Source organism: Bos javanicus, chromosome 11 (assembly GCF_032452875.1).
Source record: "Bos javanicus breed banteng chromosome 11, ARS-OSU_banteng_1.0, whole genome shotgun sequence".
NCBI lineage: Eukaryota > Metazoa > Chordata > Mammalia > Artiodactyla > Bovidae > Bos > Bos javanicus.
In genome coordinates, this window is record NC_083878.1 from 10,486,592 (window position 1) to 10,506,307 (window position 19,716).

General features: G+C 48.0%; 1 protein-coding gene across 3 annotated transcripts in view; it reads left to right on the plus strand.

Moving 5' to 3' along the window:
• Positions 1-19,716, plus strand: part of SLC4A5 (solute carrier family 4 member 5) — a 138,809-nt gene that overhangs the window by 46,882 nt on the left and 72,211 nt on the right. For 2 of the 3 annotated variants that reach the window (XM_061431876.1, XM_061431877.1), the window contains exon 4: positions 10,530-10,659. In XM_061431876.1, coding sequence (XP_061287860.1) covers positions 10,530-10,659 — 130 coding nt within the window. Of the gene's footprint in view, positions 1-5,564; positions 5,939-10,529; positions 10,660-19,716 lie in introns of those variants that run through there. The other variant, XM_061431878.1, reaches the window with a different exon arrangement.

The window sequence follows — 19,716 nt, forward strand, 5'->3', positions numbered from 1 at the left end:
CCCAATTTAAAAGCAAGGAGCCCAAATCTTTTTTCCTTTATGAGTAGACCTTTAGTTTGGCTGTTCTCACTGGTACTGAGAAGCTAATGAGATCCTTCTGGAGGGAGGGGTGTGAAAAAGTATTAAGGTCGTCTTCTACTTGCCAAGCACTGAACAACTCAAGAGTCACTGAAAGATCAAAACCACCAAGATGAGCAGTAGGGGAGAAAGCGGCTGTTTTCTCCCCAGGTGTTTGAGCCTCATGTGACTTCAAGGCTTTAGGACCAAAAATAGATTTCATATGGTCTTTCCCATTTCTGATAAGGAAGGTGTGAGGGTTGGGACAGAGAACAAATTTATCTCTAAAGCATCTCCTCCACTAAGGGACTCCAACATAGGAACAAAGACAATTGGATTTCTTTTATTTCCTGGAATTATCAACATATACAACATTCAAACAAACAAAAACCCCTATTGGAAGAGAATCCTGAGTTAGTGAACTTTATACCTTAAGGGGAAATTGAGGTTGAAAGTTCAATTTTGCAAGTGAACCAATTAAAGTTCTGATAAATATAAAGTTATTAGGGCTTTCCTGGTGGCTCAGTGGTAAAGAATCCGCCTGCCAATGTGGGTGACACGGGTTCGATCCTTGATCCGGGAAGATCCCGCATGCCATGGAGCAACTAAACCCATGTGCCACAACTATTAAGCCCATGCTCCAGAGCCCGAGAGCTACAACTACTGTGCTCACACGCCACAGCTTCCGAAGCCCAAGCGCCCTAGAGCCTGTGCTCCACAACCAGAGAAGCCATCGCAATGAGAAACCCGCAACTGCAGCTAGAGAGTTGCCCCTGCTCTGCAAATAGAGAACGCCGTGCAGCAAAAAAAAAAAAATAAGTATATCTATATAAAGTTATTATAACACATATGTTACTTGGATTTACCTTACTCCCTGAGAGTTAGCGTCCTCGCCTCTGCATAAACTTCTGTGAATTTCCAGTCCCAGTAGCACTCCTGCTACGAGACCTGCGTGCTGGGCTCACGGTCTCACCATGTCTCACTTCTTGTATCTGTTCTCTGTTCTCACCTCCAGGCAAGCCACAGCTCAGGAATGGGGCTCAGTCCTCCTTTGGTCTCCCCCAAATAGGTCACATCCCACATATAAGTGAGGAGCAGGCTTTCTTGAGGTTCAGAACCATAGAACCTTTTCACCTTGCAGAGATACACAGTTTTTAAAGAGAGATACTAAATATTTGGGCTTCCCTTGTGGCTCAGCTGGTAAAGAATCTGCCTGCAATGTGGAAGACCTAGGTTCGATCCCTGGGTTGGGAAGATCCTCTGGAGAAGGGAAAGGCTACCCACTCCAGTATTCTGGCCTGGAGAATTCCTTGGACTGTATAGTCCATGGGGTCTCAAAGAGTCAGACACAACTGAGTGACTTTCACTTCACTCATTAAATATTCCCTTTCTTAAAAATCCCGTTGTCACTCGAAATTTCCTACTGGCTGCTTTTCTCTACCATATTTTTGGCAACTCCCACCTCACCCCCACTGCACCTCACCAGTCCCATCACATCTCCTGATTCTCTTCAGCCACCTCCAGCCCCAGCTTCTCCCCTCCCTCTCAGTACATACACTCATTCCCCTCACCCACTTTTTAGTCACATCTGTTTCCCTCTGCCCCACCTCAGCTCACCACCCATTTCTGCACAGCTAAAGACACACAGAGTTGGATACAACTGAGTGACTGAGCACACACACACACACACACACACACACACACACAATGTATTAACTAAAGTTAATACAGTCTCACAAAGTCTGTCTCGTCTAAGTTTAGCCCTTTAGCTAGACTTAACATTCTTTTATAACTCTTAAACTTGCAGTTTTTGAGAAGGAATACAGAAGAAAATCTCCATGCCCTAGAATTTCGTATAAGGGAGACTCATGATTAAGAAAGTAATTTGATCACAAGTATCAGAACCTCCTGGAGAGGGAAATGCAACCCACTCCAGTAGTCTTGCCTGGGAAATCCCATGGACAAAGGAGCCTGGCAGGTTACAGTCCACGGGGTCTTGAAAGACTCAGACACGACTTAGCGGCTAAACAACAACAACCAGAAACCTACGTGAGCTGTCTTGAGCAAGGAGGGAGTGAGGGAGAGTAACAGTTTATACTACATGAATAAAGGAGTTTCTCACAGTCCCAAAAGAACAACCAACCAGGCTCAGCAGGAGGATGAACACCCTCAGTCCCCTCTCTGGGACTCGTGGCCTTCCCCCTGCTTCTTCTATAAGTCTGCTTTCTTTCTCGCTGTGTGTAGCCTTTACTGCCTCTCCGCACCTTCAGCTTTCAGTTTGTACGCTCCTTCCATTAGGAAACACCCAGCTATCTCAGAAACCAAATTCAAAATTTCCAGGCTTGAGTCAGGTGTCCAATGAACTGTTCCTGGTTCAATTAACGATGGCCAAGAGGCACAGTTCAAGTACTCCACAGACACAGCCACAGAGCGTCATCCCCTGGGTGAGGGAGTGTATGGGCCAGCAGATGACCCGAAGCTACTGATGGTATGATTCCCGAAAAAACTACAGGTTCGCAGATTCTCTTCCCTGCCTTCCCAGAGAGCACATTTTGGGTTTATGGACTGCTCTCTAGGAAAAAAAGAAAAAAAAACAACCCTACTGTCCATGAAACTAGGACTTGGGGCCTTCCTGCCTTCTCTTGAAGACCGCCTCAGATGAATGCAGGCATGACTTTGGAGCCCCCCGTTTCTGTCTCTCCCACTCCTCAGAACTTGGGGGCCTTGAACTGTTCTTGATCCCCTTTGTTGCTGTTGTTCAGTTGCTCAGTCGTGTCCAATTCTTTGTGACCCCATGGACCACAGCACACCAGGCTTCCCTGTCCATCACCAACTCCCAGAGCTTGCTCAAATTCATGTTCATTGAGTCAGTGATGCCATCCAACCATCTCTTCCTCTGTCATCCCCTTCTCCTCCTGCCTTCAATTTTTCCCAGCATCAGGGTCTTTTCTAATGAGTCAGCTCTTCGCCAAAGTATTGGAGCTTCAGCTTCAGCATCAGTCCTTCCAGTGAATATTCAGGGTTAATTTCCTTTCAGATTGATTGGTTGGATCCCCTTGCAGTCCAAGGGACTCTCAAGAGTCTTCTCCAACACCACAGTTCGAAAGCATCAATTCTTCGGTGCTCAGCCTTCTTTATGGTCCAAATCTCACATCCATACATGACTACTGGAAAAGCCATACCCAGCTCCATTTCCTTGTTCACGGCTTCTTTCCGCTGAGGCTGGTCCCTGCTGATATACTCGTGAGTGTTAAGCAGTGAAATTCATTCACCTGGCGAATGTTTATTGAATGCCCATGCTGTGAACCCTTTTCTGGGGCCAGTAACACAACGTAAGCCAGACAGACCTTGACCTCACCAAGGTGGGTGTCCAGTGACTCACGTGGAGCCTGGGAGAGAGTGCTTGTGAGAAGACTCTGAGCTGAGGACCCCAGACCCTCACGCTGACTTCCTGGTGGTCTTAAACACCTCCTGGGTCTTCTAGGAGTTGAATACCTGCAGGCTGCAGTCCAGTTGCACTCCGGGTGATTTTGTGCTTTGCTCAACTAATGACTGGACAGGTGCCCTCCTCCCTGTCACCAGTAAAAGCATGATTCCGTTTGATTCTTTTTGTGTGTTTCCTCAAGCTTGGTCCTGCCAAGGTTGGATTTCTCCCAGAAACTGCTAGTTTAGTCCACTTGGGCCATCACTGTGTAACTGTTGCTGTGAGCTCTCGACCAGAGGGGCTCTTATCTGCAGCCTCTCTCATTTGTGGACGAACTTGCATGTGGGACCTGGGGTGCATTGGAGATGCAGTGAAACCCTGAGGCACGAACCCAGCACATCACTAGATTTCTGTGGACCCGAGGGAAGGGAGATGGGGAGGGGTAGCACGGGAGTAGTAGTGCTCAGAAACGAGAAGGATTGAGCTCTTGGAATGTTATGAGGGAGGAAAATGTCAGACCTGTTGGTGACATCAATCATAGCAATGTTTACTGGGTGACTGGCATAGGCCAAGCACTGTGCCAATCACGTCACATACATCATCTCATTTGATGGTCACCATAATCCAGTAAAGCAGGGGTGACTATTCTCACTTTATAGACGGAGAAACTAAGGCTCAGTCTGCTTAATGCTTTGCCAAGATCCCACTGCCAGTAATTATCAGAGTCGGGAATTGAACCCAGGTCTGAGCTCTTAAAGCACCACATGAATAAAGAGAATCCTCTGGCATCCTTGGTGATCTCTCTGTGGGTGTTCCTCTGGGGTTTCGAGATCAGACACAGCCCCTGACTCAGTGTGGCGTGCAAGGTCGGTCCAGTGGTGTTCAGAAGGAAATGGGCTGGCGCCAGCCACAGTGCAATACAAACAGTAGCCTGAGATCCTTTAGGGGCCCATCTCCTCACTGCCCTGCCCTGCTAAGGAGCCCGCCAAAGCAGGAACTCCTTGGTGGTGGCATTTGCTTGGGGCGTCCGACCTAACCACACAGCCCTGAGCCTCTGCTGCTATGTTCTCGGGTTTAAAGTGGGCACACTTGATCTTTGAGTCTCAGGCCTGAAGATGTGGTAAGGGAGCCAGTGGCAGAGGCAGAGGGTTTGGGGGTTGCAGTGCTAGATGAGGGTGTCGGCAAACTGCTCTCCTCTAGGCTCCCCTAATTAGGGGCCCAGTTGGGCCTTCTGTGCTATAAACCAGTTCTCAGATTTCTCATCCGTGAAGTGTTTGGATTCAACCGTCGCTCAGCTTTCTCCCAGCTCTGAGACTTGGCAAATTCAGGGTTCAGAGCTTCTTGGAGCAGCAGCCACTCATGACCTCTAATCAACCTTGGCACATTCTAAGTACTCAGTAAGTACTTGTTGAACTGAACCCAGGAGATTAGGAGTTTCTCAGCAGAGCAAAATAATTCCCCAGGGGGGTTCACCACTTACCCTGAATGACCAGTTCCCCTGTCCATGGGCTCTCAGAAAACACCCACCAAGTGATATTTGGCATTTTGTCTTAGAAGCAGACTTAGATGGAAAGGATCAGGAGTTGGGTTGTGAAGTTGAGGAAGGGGAGAAACCAGCTTCAGGGGACATTATTGACCAAGGGCAGTTGCTGTGAAACTTGAGACCTCAAAGCACCTCTTCTCATACCACCCCACCTCCACCCTGGGGCTGGAGGACTGAGAGAGGCCGGGCCAGGACCTGCTCCAGCCAGCTCACCTGCAGCCAAGGCCCTAAGGAAGTTCCGGGGAGTCTCAGGGAAAATCCTACCTCTGCCGTTATAAAGGGGCCTGAGGAGAGGTGCCCGGGCTCCCCTAGGGCCCCCAGGCTTGGCGGGAAGGGCTCATGGGGGAGGGGGCAAAAGGGCAGTCCTGCCAGGCCTCTGGCGCCTGCAGGTGCCACCCCCCTGCTGCTGTGGAGACCTGGCTGCCTGCAAGAGGCTCTGCCTCGGCCACCAAGACCTTCTCTCCCCAGTGCATCTGAGAACCTGAGGGTCTTTCCTCTCTTGCTCACTGCTCACTTGCTCTCTCTCTCTCTCTCTGTCTCTCTCTCACACACACACACACAATTCTCCTATACTCAGAATATCTTTAATGCACTCTCGATAGTTTTTCCTCTCACGTTTACTACATCTTCTCACATAACGCTCTCCCCACTTCCGCAGTCTTTCACATATTCCTTCTCTCTCTCTCCGTGTCCCTCCCTCTCTCTCTCCCTTTCCCTCTCTTTCCCTCTCCCTCTTCTCCTCTCCCCTCACTTCCCCTGGTGCTTAACTGGAAACAAAAGTGAGTTTGTTGAGCCCTGCTGGTGGGGAAGAGGAGCCAGCGGCAGCAGCCAGGGTGGCAGCAGCGGAAACAGGCTGGGGCCAGAGGCAGTGTCCACAGCCGGAGACCCCAGCGCCCAGCTCTTCCGGGCAACAGGTAATGCTGCAGACAGAGCTGGCTCAGGCATCCTGCTCTTTGTCCTGTCTCATCCTTTCATACCAGCTCCACTTATCTGCCTTCTAATTTGGCCTTGAAGGGGGAGGGGGATTGAAGATTTAGGGAATGGCAGGCACAAAAGGTCCAAGGAATCACGTGCTCTCCTCCTCGGAGAACTGTGTGTGGTCTGATGTGGCTGGAATCCAGGACATGTGGGGTCAACCAAGGGTAGCTGAAGTTAGAATATACAGGGTCCAGGATGGCTGGGGTGTCTGGATGAGGGATGTGACAGAACCTACCCAGGCAGGTTAGGGCCAGTTCATGATGGATGTTTTGAGCCATGTCATAGACCCTAGGCTTTAGATCCTAGAGAGCTATTGACTGTTTTTCACCTGAAGAGTAACATGACCAAATCTACATTTGAAGAAAGTAGTACTTGAACTCTCATACCACGGAGAACTGGTTTACCCTCTCAGAATAAAGCAGTCCTAGCCTTCTCCCAATTTAAGGAAAAAATAAGGTTATTTGTTCAACTGTTAAATTTTCGTCTATAAAATTTCTGTAAACCTTTGATGCCTGCTAACAAGTATCAATAATCAATAAAAAGGATGTAAGTTTAAAGTAGTAGAAAAATTCAGAAGTAAAAAATCATTTAAGTAAATGCAGTCCTTGAAGCTATATACAGATAAATTGGTAGTATTTTCTGCTAGTAAAATTATTTCTAACTCATATGCACAATACTTTATGGTGCTGCTCCCCAGAATACCATGACTCCCAGAAGTGTGCCAAAGGAGCAGGTTTGAAATGTCTTTAACGCTAACTCTGCTGCTATCTAAGGCATGGGATGGATGGGGCAACAGAGACAGTGGGAGCAGCAGCTGGTTCTTGTGCTGACAGGAATGTGAGACAATAAAAACCTGAATAAAGGTGGTGGCAATGGTGGGGAAAGGGAAGGGAGCCAAAAAAATAGTCAGGAAGTGAGTGAAAGAAGTTAGTGTCTGATTAGACATGGATGATGAGAGACAAGGAGGCTTCAAGAGTGAGCCCCAAATTTCTCCTCTAGATGGCTGGATAGCTAGGGGCACCATTAATCAAAACAGAGGAGGATAAGGCTAGGGTGACAGAAGAAGAGAGGCAGAGCTATTTTGAATATGTTGAGGCTGACTCGAGAAGACTGCCAAACTCCCAGATGGAGCAGTACAGTTGGCTGTTGGAAACGCTCAGTACAGTTAGGACCTAGAGACGCTGGTGACCTTGGTTATAGGATGATGCCAGAAAGAATATGAGATGGTCCAGGAAGAGTGTAGAAAGAGGGGAGACAAGAAGGCCAAGGAGGAATCCTGAGGAAGATCAAGATTTAAGTGGGACATGCAAGAGGTGCCAGGTTAGGACATTGAGAAGGAGTCCTCAAAGAGATAGGAAAAAATATCTAGAAAGTACTGCCTTAAAACAACCAAGAGCATTTCAGTTCAGAGGATGCAGTCAGCATCACTGATATCTCAGAGAGATAAGCCAGACCATAGCTTCACAGTGCTGTTGATTATTTTGTTTTTACTGACTTACTGATTTGAGAATGAGACAAAAAGAGATACCTGAGAACAGAGTTAAACTTGGGTGCTTAGCATAAATGAGATTAGCAGGGTACAGTAGGGAGTAGTGGGGAGTATGGCAAACCGCAACGCATATGCTTATCCATCACTCAGCTCTAGCTGATTGTTGCCAAGTAGAAATACGGGCAGTCATCAGGGTGTCTGAATTTTCAAGAAAGCTCTCTATATTTTTACATGAAATCTCATAATTCTTTATGTTAGCAACAATTTAAAAAACTATTATAGTCTATGAGAGCTGAATTAAACACATGTTTGTGCTGCCAGTTTAAAATCTCTGCCTTAGTCAACATCTTAAGCATGGTGGGGATGAACCAGTTGCAGCATATTGGGAAGTGATTGGTAAGGAGGAAGGAGAGACAGTGAGTGTTAACCACCTCTTCAAGAAGTTCAGGGGAGAGAAGGGGAAAAGAGAACAGGATCAGGTAGGAAGAGCTGTTTACAGGCTGAGAGGAAAAGGGTGGAGGAGAGAAGGTGAAGACCCAGGTAAGGAAAGGCTGGTTGAAGAAATAAGAATCCAATAGAAGGGAACAGATAGGGCCAGGCATGGGCTAGAGGAAGAATTCTTTTGTTCAGAGATAGACTGCAGCAATGGTAAGGACACAGAAGGACTAGAAGGGAGGTAGTTGATGGATTTCATGCCTGGAGGCCTTATTTTCTAGGTGAAGTGGGGTAGGAAATGCATCAAGAGGCTTGCTTAGAGGGACATGGGAAAGGACACTGACAAGAATGAATGGAAGTGACTGTACTTCTGAGACCTGGTAACAGTGGGAACCCTCATTTGTACAGCTGGGTGGTTTTATGCAGAGGGGCTCATGAGCCTGGGTGCTAGCGCTGGTGGCAAGGGGAATTAGCACCTGTTATATTCCAGGCCCTGTGTCTTGTGTATTATTCTCCCTATCTGATTTATTGGGACAACAACCTTGTTCGCTCAGACTGAATTCACTCCTGAGTAAGTAGCACCTCTGAGATTCACACTGACATCTAGCTAGATTGAAAACCCAGCAGGCGCCTTGTATCCACCATACCATTGTGTACCACGCTGCCTCTCCCTGCACCCCAGGACACACTTGCAGAGGTCAAGACTGGGCCAATTAGTTCTTGTTTGGGCATCAGCTGTCTGGTGTTACTGGGAAGTCAAAGAGTAAGAGGGTAGAGTCTGTGATGAAACAGTAGCTAAAATTATTGACTGTTGGGAGTCAATGGAGAAATAAGGGAGGGCCAAAGAGGATGATAAACTGAGGAAACAGAGAAGCTTGGAGGGAGAGGAAGACTTGATGAAGCCCAAAGACAGTCAAAAGCAGAGACATTACTTTGCCTGCAAAGGTCCGCATAGTCAAAGATACTGTTTTTCCAGTAGTCGTGTACAGATGTGACAGTTGGATCATAAAGAAGGCGGAGTGCTAAAGAACTGATGCTTTTGAAATGTGGTGCTGGAGAAGACTCTTGAGAGTCTCTCAGACTGCAAGGAGATCAGTCAATCCTAAAGGAAATCAACCCTAAATATTCATTGGAAGGACTGGTGCTGAAGCTGAACCTCCAATACTTTGGCCACCTGATGCAAAGAAACTAAAGAGACTCTTTAGAAAAGACCCTCATGCTGGCAAAAATTGAGGGCAGGAAGACAAGGGGGTGGCCAAGGATGAGATGGCTGGATGGCATCACTGACTTAACAGACACGAGTTTGAGCAAGCTCCAGGAGTTGGTGAAGGACAGGGAAGCCTGGTGTGCTGCAGTCCATGGGGTCACAAAGAGTTGGACACAACTGAGCAATTGAACAGCAACAGCAAAAGAGAGTCAGTAAGAGACTGAACTAGGGCAGAGGCAATGGAATTGGTGAGGAAGAAAAGGATTCTTGAAAACTTTTAATACAGCAATGGAGCTGAGAGAAAGAGGTGAGGTGAGAATGATCCAGGGTGTCTACCAATGCAGCTGGGTAGACGGTCATGCTTTTGATGTCACATGATATGTGTCTCTGTCTCTGGCTCACCATGCTCTGGGTACCCTAACCAGCACGCTCTACCTCAGACCTTAGGCATACTCTCAGCACTTGTAGAAGTGGCTCATTCTCATTTTTCAAGTCACAGGTCAAATATACCCTCCTCAGAGAAGCCTTTCTTGATCTTGCTATCTAATGTAGCTTCATGGTCTTTTCTTTTTTTTTCAGAACACTTATCACTGCCTGCAATGACTGTTTATAGATTTGTTTACTTGTTTATCGTCTGTATCTGCCACTGGAGAGGCTCAGGAGATCAAGGATATCTGGGCCTTCTTCACAGCTTTGCTTCCTTGCACCTAGACCAGTGCCTTACACATCGTAGACATTCATTAAATATTAAGCGAGAGAAAGAAGGAAGGGAGGGAGCATGGGAGAGAAGGAGACAGGGAGGACTGGAGAAGTATGTTTGGGGAAGGGTACGTGTTCTGTGTTTGAGTGCTGACCTGAGGTGCCTGAGAGACCCCCAGGAGGCAACACCCCCTGGGCAGCTGGAAAGCAGACTGGGAGGTCAGGGACAGACTGTCCTCTTGCCCGTGAAGAAGGTGGGCCCACACAGCACACTGGTGCAAGCACATCCTTTCACAGGGCTGATCGCCCCTTTAAGGCCAATGTGGGAGGTGACTCTTTGGGGCCCAGGGGAAAAGGGATCCCTCAGTTATTCTGAAGTTGGGACAGAGTTTTTCTCACCTCGCTTATCTGTTCTGTTCCCTATCCTTACTGCTGCCCTGGCTTTGGCCATTTTCCATCTTTCTTCGGTGTCAGCTACAAGTCCCTGGAGTCTGAATACGGACTAAATCCTCTCACCTCTTTTATCTGGGAGAATATCCCACCCACACCCACCCACAGCCAACTCTAGCTTCACCCAGAGGTGGACTTAGTCTTACTGAATTGGAAGTACTTTCCCCTTGCCCTTGGCTCCTGCTCCACTTCAGGGCCTCCACCTCCCACAGGGCACTCAGCAGAGCTTGCTGCCCTCCTTTTGCAGGGTCTCCAGCTGCTGAGCAGCTCCAGGACATCCTGGGGGAGGAAGATGAGGCTCCCAACCCCACCCTCTTCACAGAGATGGACACTCTGCAGCATGATGGAGACCAGATGGAGTGGAAGGAGTCGGCCAGGTGAGTCCCTCCCTGGAGGGTGGCAGAGGGGGGCTTCCCACGGCAGTCTGCCTGGGCCCGGGCTGAGCTGACCAGCAGCACCTTGAGTCCTGCCAGGGCACTGCCTGGCCCCCAGAGACCCACCCACCTGCCTTTCCTTGGTGTCCAGAATTGGCGTGGACACGAAGGAGCAAACAGAGACGTAGGACTGTCTCATCCTCGAAGAAATGAAAGTCCAGGTGGGAAAGTAGAACAGACGCCCGTGAAGCTATGAGAGAATAACACAAGGACATATGTCCTTTCACGTCAAACTAAATGTTGTGAAAGGGAGAGCACCAAGCAGGCTGGGACAGATGCGAGTGCTGCCTGGAGGAAGGGGAACGTGTCCCGGGAAAACTCCAGTCGGGCGCTCCAGTGGGCACTACCAAAGGGACTTGGTAGAGTCTGCGGCAGGACAAGCAGAGTGGAGCTATAGAGGCACATGGGGATCAGAGGGAGCTGCGTGTTGGGGCGACAGAAGAGCGAGGAGAGCCAGACGGCTGGAGGGGACCCACACGGTGAAGTCACGGGAGCCAGCAGAGAACCAGGGTAAGGACTAGTGCTGACCGTGCCCTGTGCCCGGGGCACAGAGGCCTCTGAACTAGACCGATTAGCGATGCCAAATGCTGCCTGGGGCCCAGGGAGAAGGCAGGGTATAAGAAGGGGCAGCAGGAAGGGCCGGCAAGAAGAGGAGGAGCCCTGGCTCAGAAGTTGAGAGTCTGGAAGACAGAATATAACAACGTTCTCCAACTTTTTTGTACTAACGCCCCCACACCCAAATTTGTAATTAAAATTAACTTTGCTCAAGTAGAATTAAATTTTTATTATAATAAGAGAAATGCAATGCTAAGACATTATATTTTTTCTGGTAGGGTTGAGCTTTGGAGGCCCACAAACAATATTTTAAACTTTTTTGCTCTCCTAAGAATGCTTGAACTTACTGCCAGCTGTGCCCAAGGTGGTTCTGCCTGGGGGCCACCACAGCACCCAGAACCTGGCAGCTGCCCCAATCAGAGCCTGGGCCCCATCCTTACCTACCAAACTCACTCACCTCAGTAGTTGTTCTATAGAACGAGGAGCAGATTTTGACATTCCCAAGCTTCCCCACCTCCAGTCTTTCCTGGGAGGAAAAAGAGGCCATTGAGTGACTAGCAAATTCCTGCAGGCCTCAGAAGCATTGAATTCCTAGCTTCATGGCTGGGCCCAATCCCTGTCCGGAAGGTATAGAGCCTCTTCTTTTTTTTTTTTTTAATTTTATTTTGTTTTTAAACTTTATATAATTGTATTAGTTTTGCCAAATATCAAGATGAATCCATCACAGGTATACATGTGCTCCCCATCCTGAACCCTCCTCCCTCCTCCCTCCCCATACCATCCCTCTGGGTCGTCCCAGTGCACTAGCCCCAAGCATCCAGTATCGTGCATTGAACCTGGACTGGCATCTCGTTTCATACATGATATTTTACATGTTTCAATGCCATTCTCCCAAATCTTCCCACCCTCTCCCTCTCCCACAGAGTCCATAAGACTGTTCTATACATCAGTGTCTCTTTTGCTGTCTCGTACACAGGGTTATTGTTATCATCTTTCTAAATTCCATATAAATAGAAAGCCCAGAGATAGAGCCTCTTCTTATCAGTCCATTCAAGGAGCCCTTACTGCATGATAACAATTCATGGCTCCTCTCATTCAATCTGCACAATGACCCTGGGGAGGCAGGAAATATTATTATCCTCATTTCATAGTTGAGGATACTGAGATTAATAGTCAGATCAATGCAAGAGTCAGAGCATGCAGGTAGCCAAGTCTGGATGCCAGTCCAGGGCTGTCTGAGTCTCCAACTTGAGTGCTTAGGTGCTTCCTAATGTTTTCCCCATTTTCCCAGCCACTCTCTCCCCTTCCTTCAACTTCTAGGGACTCTGTTCTGATTTCCAAGGGAGGACTTAAGTCTGGAGGGATTTGACTGCTGTGAGAGATAAACAGGGACAGCCACAGAGCCCAGGACATCCATCTGGGGCTGATAAGTGAGAGGAGGACATTTCAAATGCCCAGAGCCCAGTGTGGGCTACTGTGGCTTAATGCCTCTGAAGGACTTATAACTCCCTGGGCAAATGCCTTTCTTGTCCAAAGCGGGGAATATTGAGAGAACAAAAGTTGAGAAAGGCCTTCTCCAATGCCCAGTAGGAAGAGGGTGACTTCTCCCCATCCTGGGCAAGGTGTGCATTCAGAACCCCTGGCAGGCCCCCATGAGTGCCTGTCACCCGCACACACAGGACCTTTTCTGAGAAGGCCTGGGGCCCTCAGACACATGGCTGTTGCCATAGATGACCAGTTTCTAATCTGAGTGTGGAGGCTTAGAGCCTTGCACACAATAGACCCTGAAAGGAAAGTGATAAACTATAGATAATGATGTTTCTGGAAGAAGGCCCCTTATGAAATATAAAGGGGCCTGGCATTGCCGTCTGCAATGGGTGCAGGTGTTTCTCCACAGGCAGCTTTCCAAGGACAGTATTTGAAGAGACCTGAGAAGGGCCCCCAATGTAACCCGAGCAGCTCCTCACACCCACAGTGAGAGGAACCTGGAGGCTGGAGGAAGTCTAACAGCTGAACCCAGTGCCAGGCTGATGGAAAGAGTAGCATCTTGCGGGTCATTTTTGAGGAAGGAAGAATTCGGGGGAGAACCACTCAGTCCTCCTTATCTTGAGCTCCTTTCTCCACCCTTCTTGCCATTTCCTTCTCCAGGGGATCTTCTCGGTCCAAAGATCAAACCTGCGTCTCCCACATTGCAGGCAGATTCTTTCCCATCTCTCCAGCTCACCCTGGCTAGTTTGCAGCTCACTCTTGGAGGTCTGGGCAGAAGGCCTCTGCAGAGGTCAGAGACAAGATTTGGTTGCTGGCCAGCCAGTCCACCTTGGCCTGGACAGCGGTACTGGAGGCTCTTCCTGGCAGACTGCAACAGGAGAGGTGCATGGGGGCCTGTTAGGGGCCTGTCACCCCCACCAGAGAATGGCAAGAATTGCCCTCAGCTGACAGGCTGTGCAATCTACTCAGGAAAGCCAGAGGTCTCAGAAGTTTCCAGAATCTAAGAACCAGCAAATCCCAGTGGGTTCTGAGCCTCCTTGGAATAATAGGAGAAAATGATAGGAGGCAGGAACAACCCCTTCCATGGACACTCAGACCCTGAGAGGGTTGCAGATCTGTACCCACATCAAAGAGATTGGGGGAGGGCACCCTTTAATAAAAGTATTTAATTTGTTGGGAGAGTGCTTGCTTTATTGAGTTAGGAGATTAACAGATGAAAATCTCAAATCCGCAAGGAATTTTCCCCAGCACTGCTTTCTGGGGGTTATTAATTTGGGGGGATGTTTTGGGCCCTTAGAGAAGGAATCACCACTGGACAGATTTAAACGGCTTTTTGAGCTCCACTGAGCCTGGTCCCTGTGTGGATGGTTGGGAGTGTGCATGTGGGCGTCATTTCTAATGTGATCAATGCTGGTAGGTCAGGCTGTTAATAAAATAGATTTTTATCAAGTTTGTCTCTTTAGGGTTCCCGGGAGGGGAGTGCAGCTGGCTCTTTGCTGATACTGACCTTGCCTGAAGGGAGGGTTGGATGGGTGGGGTTGGGGGGACTCCCTCACTGTGAGCAAACAATTTACCCAGGATTCCGTTGTCTCTCAAGCTTGGATCTGCCTGGCCGCAGGGGAGGAAGGGAAGGAGGATGATCTGAGCTGGAAGCCAGGCAGCGCGTGGAGGGGCTTTTGGGGTTACTCAAAAAATAAACATTGGAGCCTTCCCTGAACTCTGAAAGCAAACTCCAGATCCAAGCTGCTTCTGATCTCAGCTCAACAGACCTGAGCTGAACTTGCCAGAATGTTCTTATAAGGCACATACCCTCTGAAAATATTCCTGCCACGATCAGGAAAAGGCAGAAAGAGGGGCAGGAGAAGTAGGTCGGCTTAGTTGCGTGAGACCAAATCAGTACATTTTCAAAAGCCCTGAATGGTTCTCCACACCCAGGCAGAAATGCTTCCTCACTCCGTACCTGATGAAAAAGGAAGCCTGAATTTTTCTTCAACCCTGAAACTGCTCCTGCTTACAGCCTTGTAGAATGTTCTCCTAACATCATCTGCCCTCTTCATCTGCACCTCAGTCCTCTGGTCTTGCCACTCACCTGGAATCACCCTTAAAGGGCCTGAGATGCCCTCTCTATGTAGAAAGCAGAGGAGGGAGCTGAAAGTTCTTAGCGCAGATATCAACAAATGTCACTCATTCGTTCAACTACTATTTAGTAAGCATATCCTGTAAGATGTGAGCCACGTGCTTAGAGGTCCAAAAAACACGGCAGATGCCATGCCTGTTCACTCAGACTCTCAGTCTAACGGAGCCCGGAGGTAAATAACTAGACGCTTGGTGATGGGGTGCTAAGAAAGCACAGTGTAGGGGCGCCGAACCAGACAGAAGGGATCAAGGCAGGCGTACAGAAAGAAAAGCTGTTCACATAGACCCCTGAAGGGCGAGCCAACGCTAGCCAAGAGAGGGCACAGAAGGAGGACGAGGCCCCCGGAACAGGCGGAGCAGCAACAGGGCAGAAGTTCCCCGTAGCTGCCCTAGAGAGAGTGGCCAATGACGCAGGCCCTGTGCAGACCATGTTGTGGAGTTTGCACTTGATGCTGAGAACTTTGGAGGACCACTGCAGGGTTTGGGCTGGGAGAGGGACAAAACTGCTTGAGAGAGATCACTCAGGCTTCTGTGTGAGGCAAGCCTGGGCTGGTCCGGAGGCTGGTCCAGGGAGAAGTGATGAGCTGATGAGGTGAGGTGGTGCCCATCTGAATCAAGATGTTGACAATGGAAATAGAAGGTGTGTACTTGAGACACATTTTTTTATATGTGTGTGTGTGTGTGTGTGTGTGTGTCTGCATTTCCTTTTAAATATACTTTATTTAAAGCAGTTTTAGATTCACAGCAAAATTGAGCAGAAGGTAGAGTTCTCATGTGTCCCCTGCCCCTACATATTCATAGCCTCCCCCATTATCAACATCCACCACCAGAGTGGTGCATTTGTCTCTGCTGATGAACCCTGCTGTTGTTCAGTCACTAAGTCATGTCCGACTCCTTGCAACCACATGGACTGCAGCACACCAGGCTCCTCTGTCCACCATCTCTTGGAGCTTGCTCAAATTCAGTCCATTGAGTCAGTGGTGTTTTCTAACCATCTCATCCTCTATTTCCCCATTCTACTTTTGGCTTCAATCTTTCCCAGCATCTGGGTCTTTTCCAGTGAGTTGGCTCTTCGCATCAAGTGGCCAAAGTATTGGAGCTTCAGCTTCAGCATCAGTCCTTCCAATAAATATTCAGGGTTGATTTCCTTTTGGATTGACTGGTTTGATCTCCTTGCAGTCCAAGGGACTCTGGTCTTCTTGAAAACTCAATTCAAAAGCATCAGTTCTTTGGCATGCAGCCTTCTTTATGGTCCAACTCTCGTATCTGTACATAACTACTGGAAAAATCAGTAGCTTTGTTGCTTTTTAATACTCTGTCTAGATTTGTTGCAAATTTCTTTCCAAGGAGCAAGTGTCTTTAACTTTCATGGCTGCAGTTAGCGTCTGCAGTGACTTTGGAGACCAAGAAAATAAAACCTGTCACTTTTTCCCCTTCTATTTGCCATTAAGTGGTGAGACCAGATGCCATGATTAATGCTGAGTTTCAAGCCAGCTTTTCCATTCTCCTCTTTCATCCTCAAGAGACTCTTTGGTTGCTCTTCACTTTCTGCCATTAAAGTGGTATCATCTGCCTATCTGAAGTTGGTGATATATTTTTTGATGAACCTAAATGGACATCATTACCACCCAAAGTCCATAGTTTACATTGGGGATTATATCTGTTACTGTACTTTCTATGGATTTGGATAAACATGTGGTGACATGAATCCACCATTTTAGTATCACATGAGGTAGTTTCACTGCCCTAAAAATTACCCATGTTCTGCCTATTCATCCCCTTTTCCTTCTTAATTTTTGGCAGCCACTGGTCTTTTTATTGGATTTGAAACATACCTTAATAGGACTTAATGACAGATGGCATGTGGGAGAGAAGGATGATCAAGGAGATGCTCAGGTTTCCAGCTTGAGCAAATTGTTAACTCACGGCCTCAATTTAGGAAATAGAAGAGGAATAGTACGGTTTTGTTCTGTTGGGTGTTTTCTTTTCTTTAGGGGAGGTTGGTGATGAGTTCCATTTTGAACATGTTATGTGTGAGGAAACTCCAAGTGGAGATGTCCAGCAGATCACCATGTAGACACAGAGGTCTGGAGTTCAGTAGAGAAGCATAGGTTTGTGAGTCATCAGAATCTAAATGGAAATCAAAGGAAAGGATAAGGTTGTCCCCAATGTCTGTGAAGTGAGGAGAGCACCCGGGACAGAACCCCCAGGAACAGTAATGTTTGAGATGGGCACAGAAAGCAGAACCCACAATGGAGACTGAGAAGGAGCAGCCAGAGAGGTCGGAGGGTGAATGAGAAGAATGCTGTGACCAGGAAACAGGGGCAAGATGGGGGAGTGGCCAAAAAGTGGTGGGAGAACTGCAGAGTACCCATCGGGTGAAGAGACATGGGGCCAGTCTCAGGGGAGGGGATGGGGACAGAGGGTGGAGAAGAGTCAGGAGGACCAAGGCGGGTTCTTTTGGACGGTTCTTCTAATGTGCTTGTCTGTGAAGGGCAGGAAGCTGTCAAGGCGAACAAGGGATCACGGAGGCTTTTGTTATTTGAGAGAGATCGGAGCATATTACATGCTGACAGAAAGGGTCCAGATGAAGGAGAGTGGTTTAAAGATTCGAGAAGCAGAGAGGACGTGCAGAATGGAAGGCTCAGGGCCCAGGGCACAGTTTGGGAGCTCCCCGCATCAGGAAGCCCGCTCTGGCCCCTATGACAGGCCTGAAGGTGCAGAGAGCTGAGCAGTTGCAGCAAGCTTTGGGGGCTCTGGGCAGGAATGGAGAGTTCTGAGCTGATGATTCCCAAACTATCTCTCATGTGGAGAGCAGAGTAGAAGAGCTGACTGGAGGAGTTGCAGGTTGCCACGTGGTCCTGAAGCAGGTAAGTAGCTCCAGACACTGGCTATAGTGGAGCCACTGCATGGAGATTTATGGTCAGAGGAAAGATTTTAAGACTGTTTGACTCTGACTTGATGCTTATCTCCTGGTTTGAATAATCATACTATTCATCATTATCAAGCTACTTTCAGTAGTTCAATAGATACATCCAATATCTAACATGGTCCTTCCTTCTCTCTCTACTAGACGAACACTGATACCTGATGCTTATGCTGTGAAGTGAATGTGAAAGTTGCTCAGTCATGTCTGACTCTTTGCAACCTCATGGACTACACAGTTCATAGAATTCTCCAGGCCAGAATACTGAAGTGGGTAGCCTTTCCCTTCTCCAGGGAATCTTCCCAACCCAGGGATTGAAGCCAAGCCTCCCACATGGCAGGTGGATTCTTTACCATCTGAGCCACAAGGGAAGCCCAAGAATACTGGAGTGGGTAGCTTATTCCTTCTCCAGCAGATCTTCCCATACCAGGAATCAAACTGGGGTCTCCTGCATTGCAATTGGATTCTTTACCAACTGAGCTATCAGGGAAGGACTAGCTGGAAAAAGTGATTTTTTTTTCCTTCCAGTTTTATTGAGATATAACTGACATATAAGTTTAGGATATAACTGAATAAGTTTAAGGTGTAGAGCATATTGATTTGATTTACATACATCATGAAATGATGATCACAGTAAGTTTAGTGAACAACAGTCATCTCATAAAAATTAAAGAAACAGAAGAAAAAAATTTTCTTGTGGTGAGAGCTCAGGATTTACTTTCTTAACAACTTTCATATGTAACATACAGCAGTGTTAATTACCTTTATCATGTTTACATTACATCCCTAGTACTTACTTATAACTGGAAGTTTGTATTTTGACTGCTTTTATCCAATTCTCCCTATTTCCCCCACCCCCTACCTCTGGTAGCTCCAAATCTGATCACTTTTACTATAAGTTTGTTTGTTTGTTTTATAAAGTTTTTTTAAAAATTGTTTGGCTGTGATGGGTCTTCGTTGCTGCATGTTGGCTTTCCCTAGTTGCGGTGTGCAGACTTCTCATCGTGGTGGCTTTTCCTGTTGCAGAGCACAGGTTGTGGGTGCATGGGCTTCAGTATTTGGGGCTTGCAGGCTCTAGAACACTGGCTCAGTAGTTGCTCTGAGGTATGTGGGATCTTCCTGGACCAGGGATCGAACCTGTGTCCCTCGCATTGCGAGGTGGATTTTAACCACTGGACCACCAGGGAAACCCCTGTTTGTTTGTTTTGCTGCAAAAAGCATTCTTATTTCCACTTGGTCCAAGGCATGAGAGAGGGCTCCAGGGTGTTAAAAGTCTGCGTAGTGGCTGCAGAGAGGGGCTTCAGGCAGCCCTGATATTAGGGGCCACCTCAAAGGCCACTGGTCCCCAGAGGCTCCTAGTTGTGCTTGAGGGTGAGCCTTTCGAATAGATAGATATTCGCCCAACCCAGCCTGGGGACCAGACAGCCTGCGGAGGTAGGTCAGGTGGTCACCCATCTTTCTTGATGAGTTTCGTCTCCTCACCTAGGAAGTGGTTCTCCAGGAAGTCACAGATGTGGAAGTCTACATGGGCAGAAACCAGGCCATGCCGATCCAAAAGGGCCTGGCTCAGGTTCTGCTCTAAGAGAAGGGTGGCTTCCTTAGCGTCCTGGATTTTACCTCACTTATCTTGAGAGGCTTCTGCATGTCCAGGAAGAGGGCGCGGCTGCCCTCTTCTTTTTTTACCCATTTGTTATTCAATACTAAGTCATGTCTGACTCTTTGTGACCCCATGGACTACATAATGCCAGGCTCCTCTGTCCTCCATTATCTCCCAGAGTTTACTCATATTCATGTCCATTGAGTTGATGATGCTATCCAACCATCTCATCTGCTGCTACTCCCTTCTTTTGCCTTCCATTTTTCCGAGTATCTAGAGTCAGCTCTTCACATCAGGT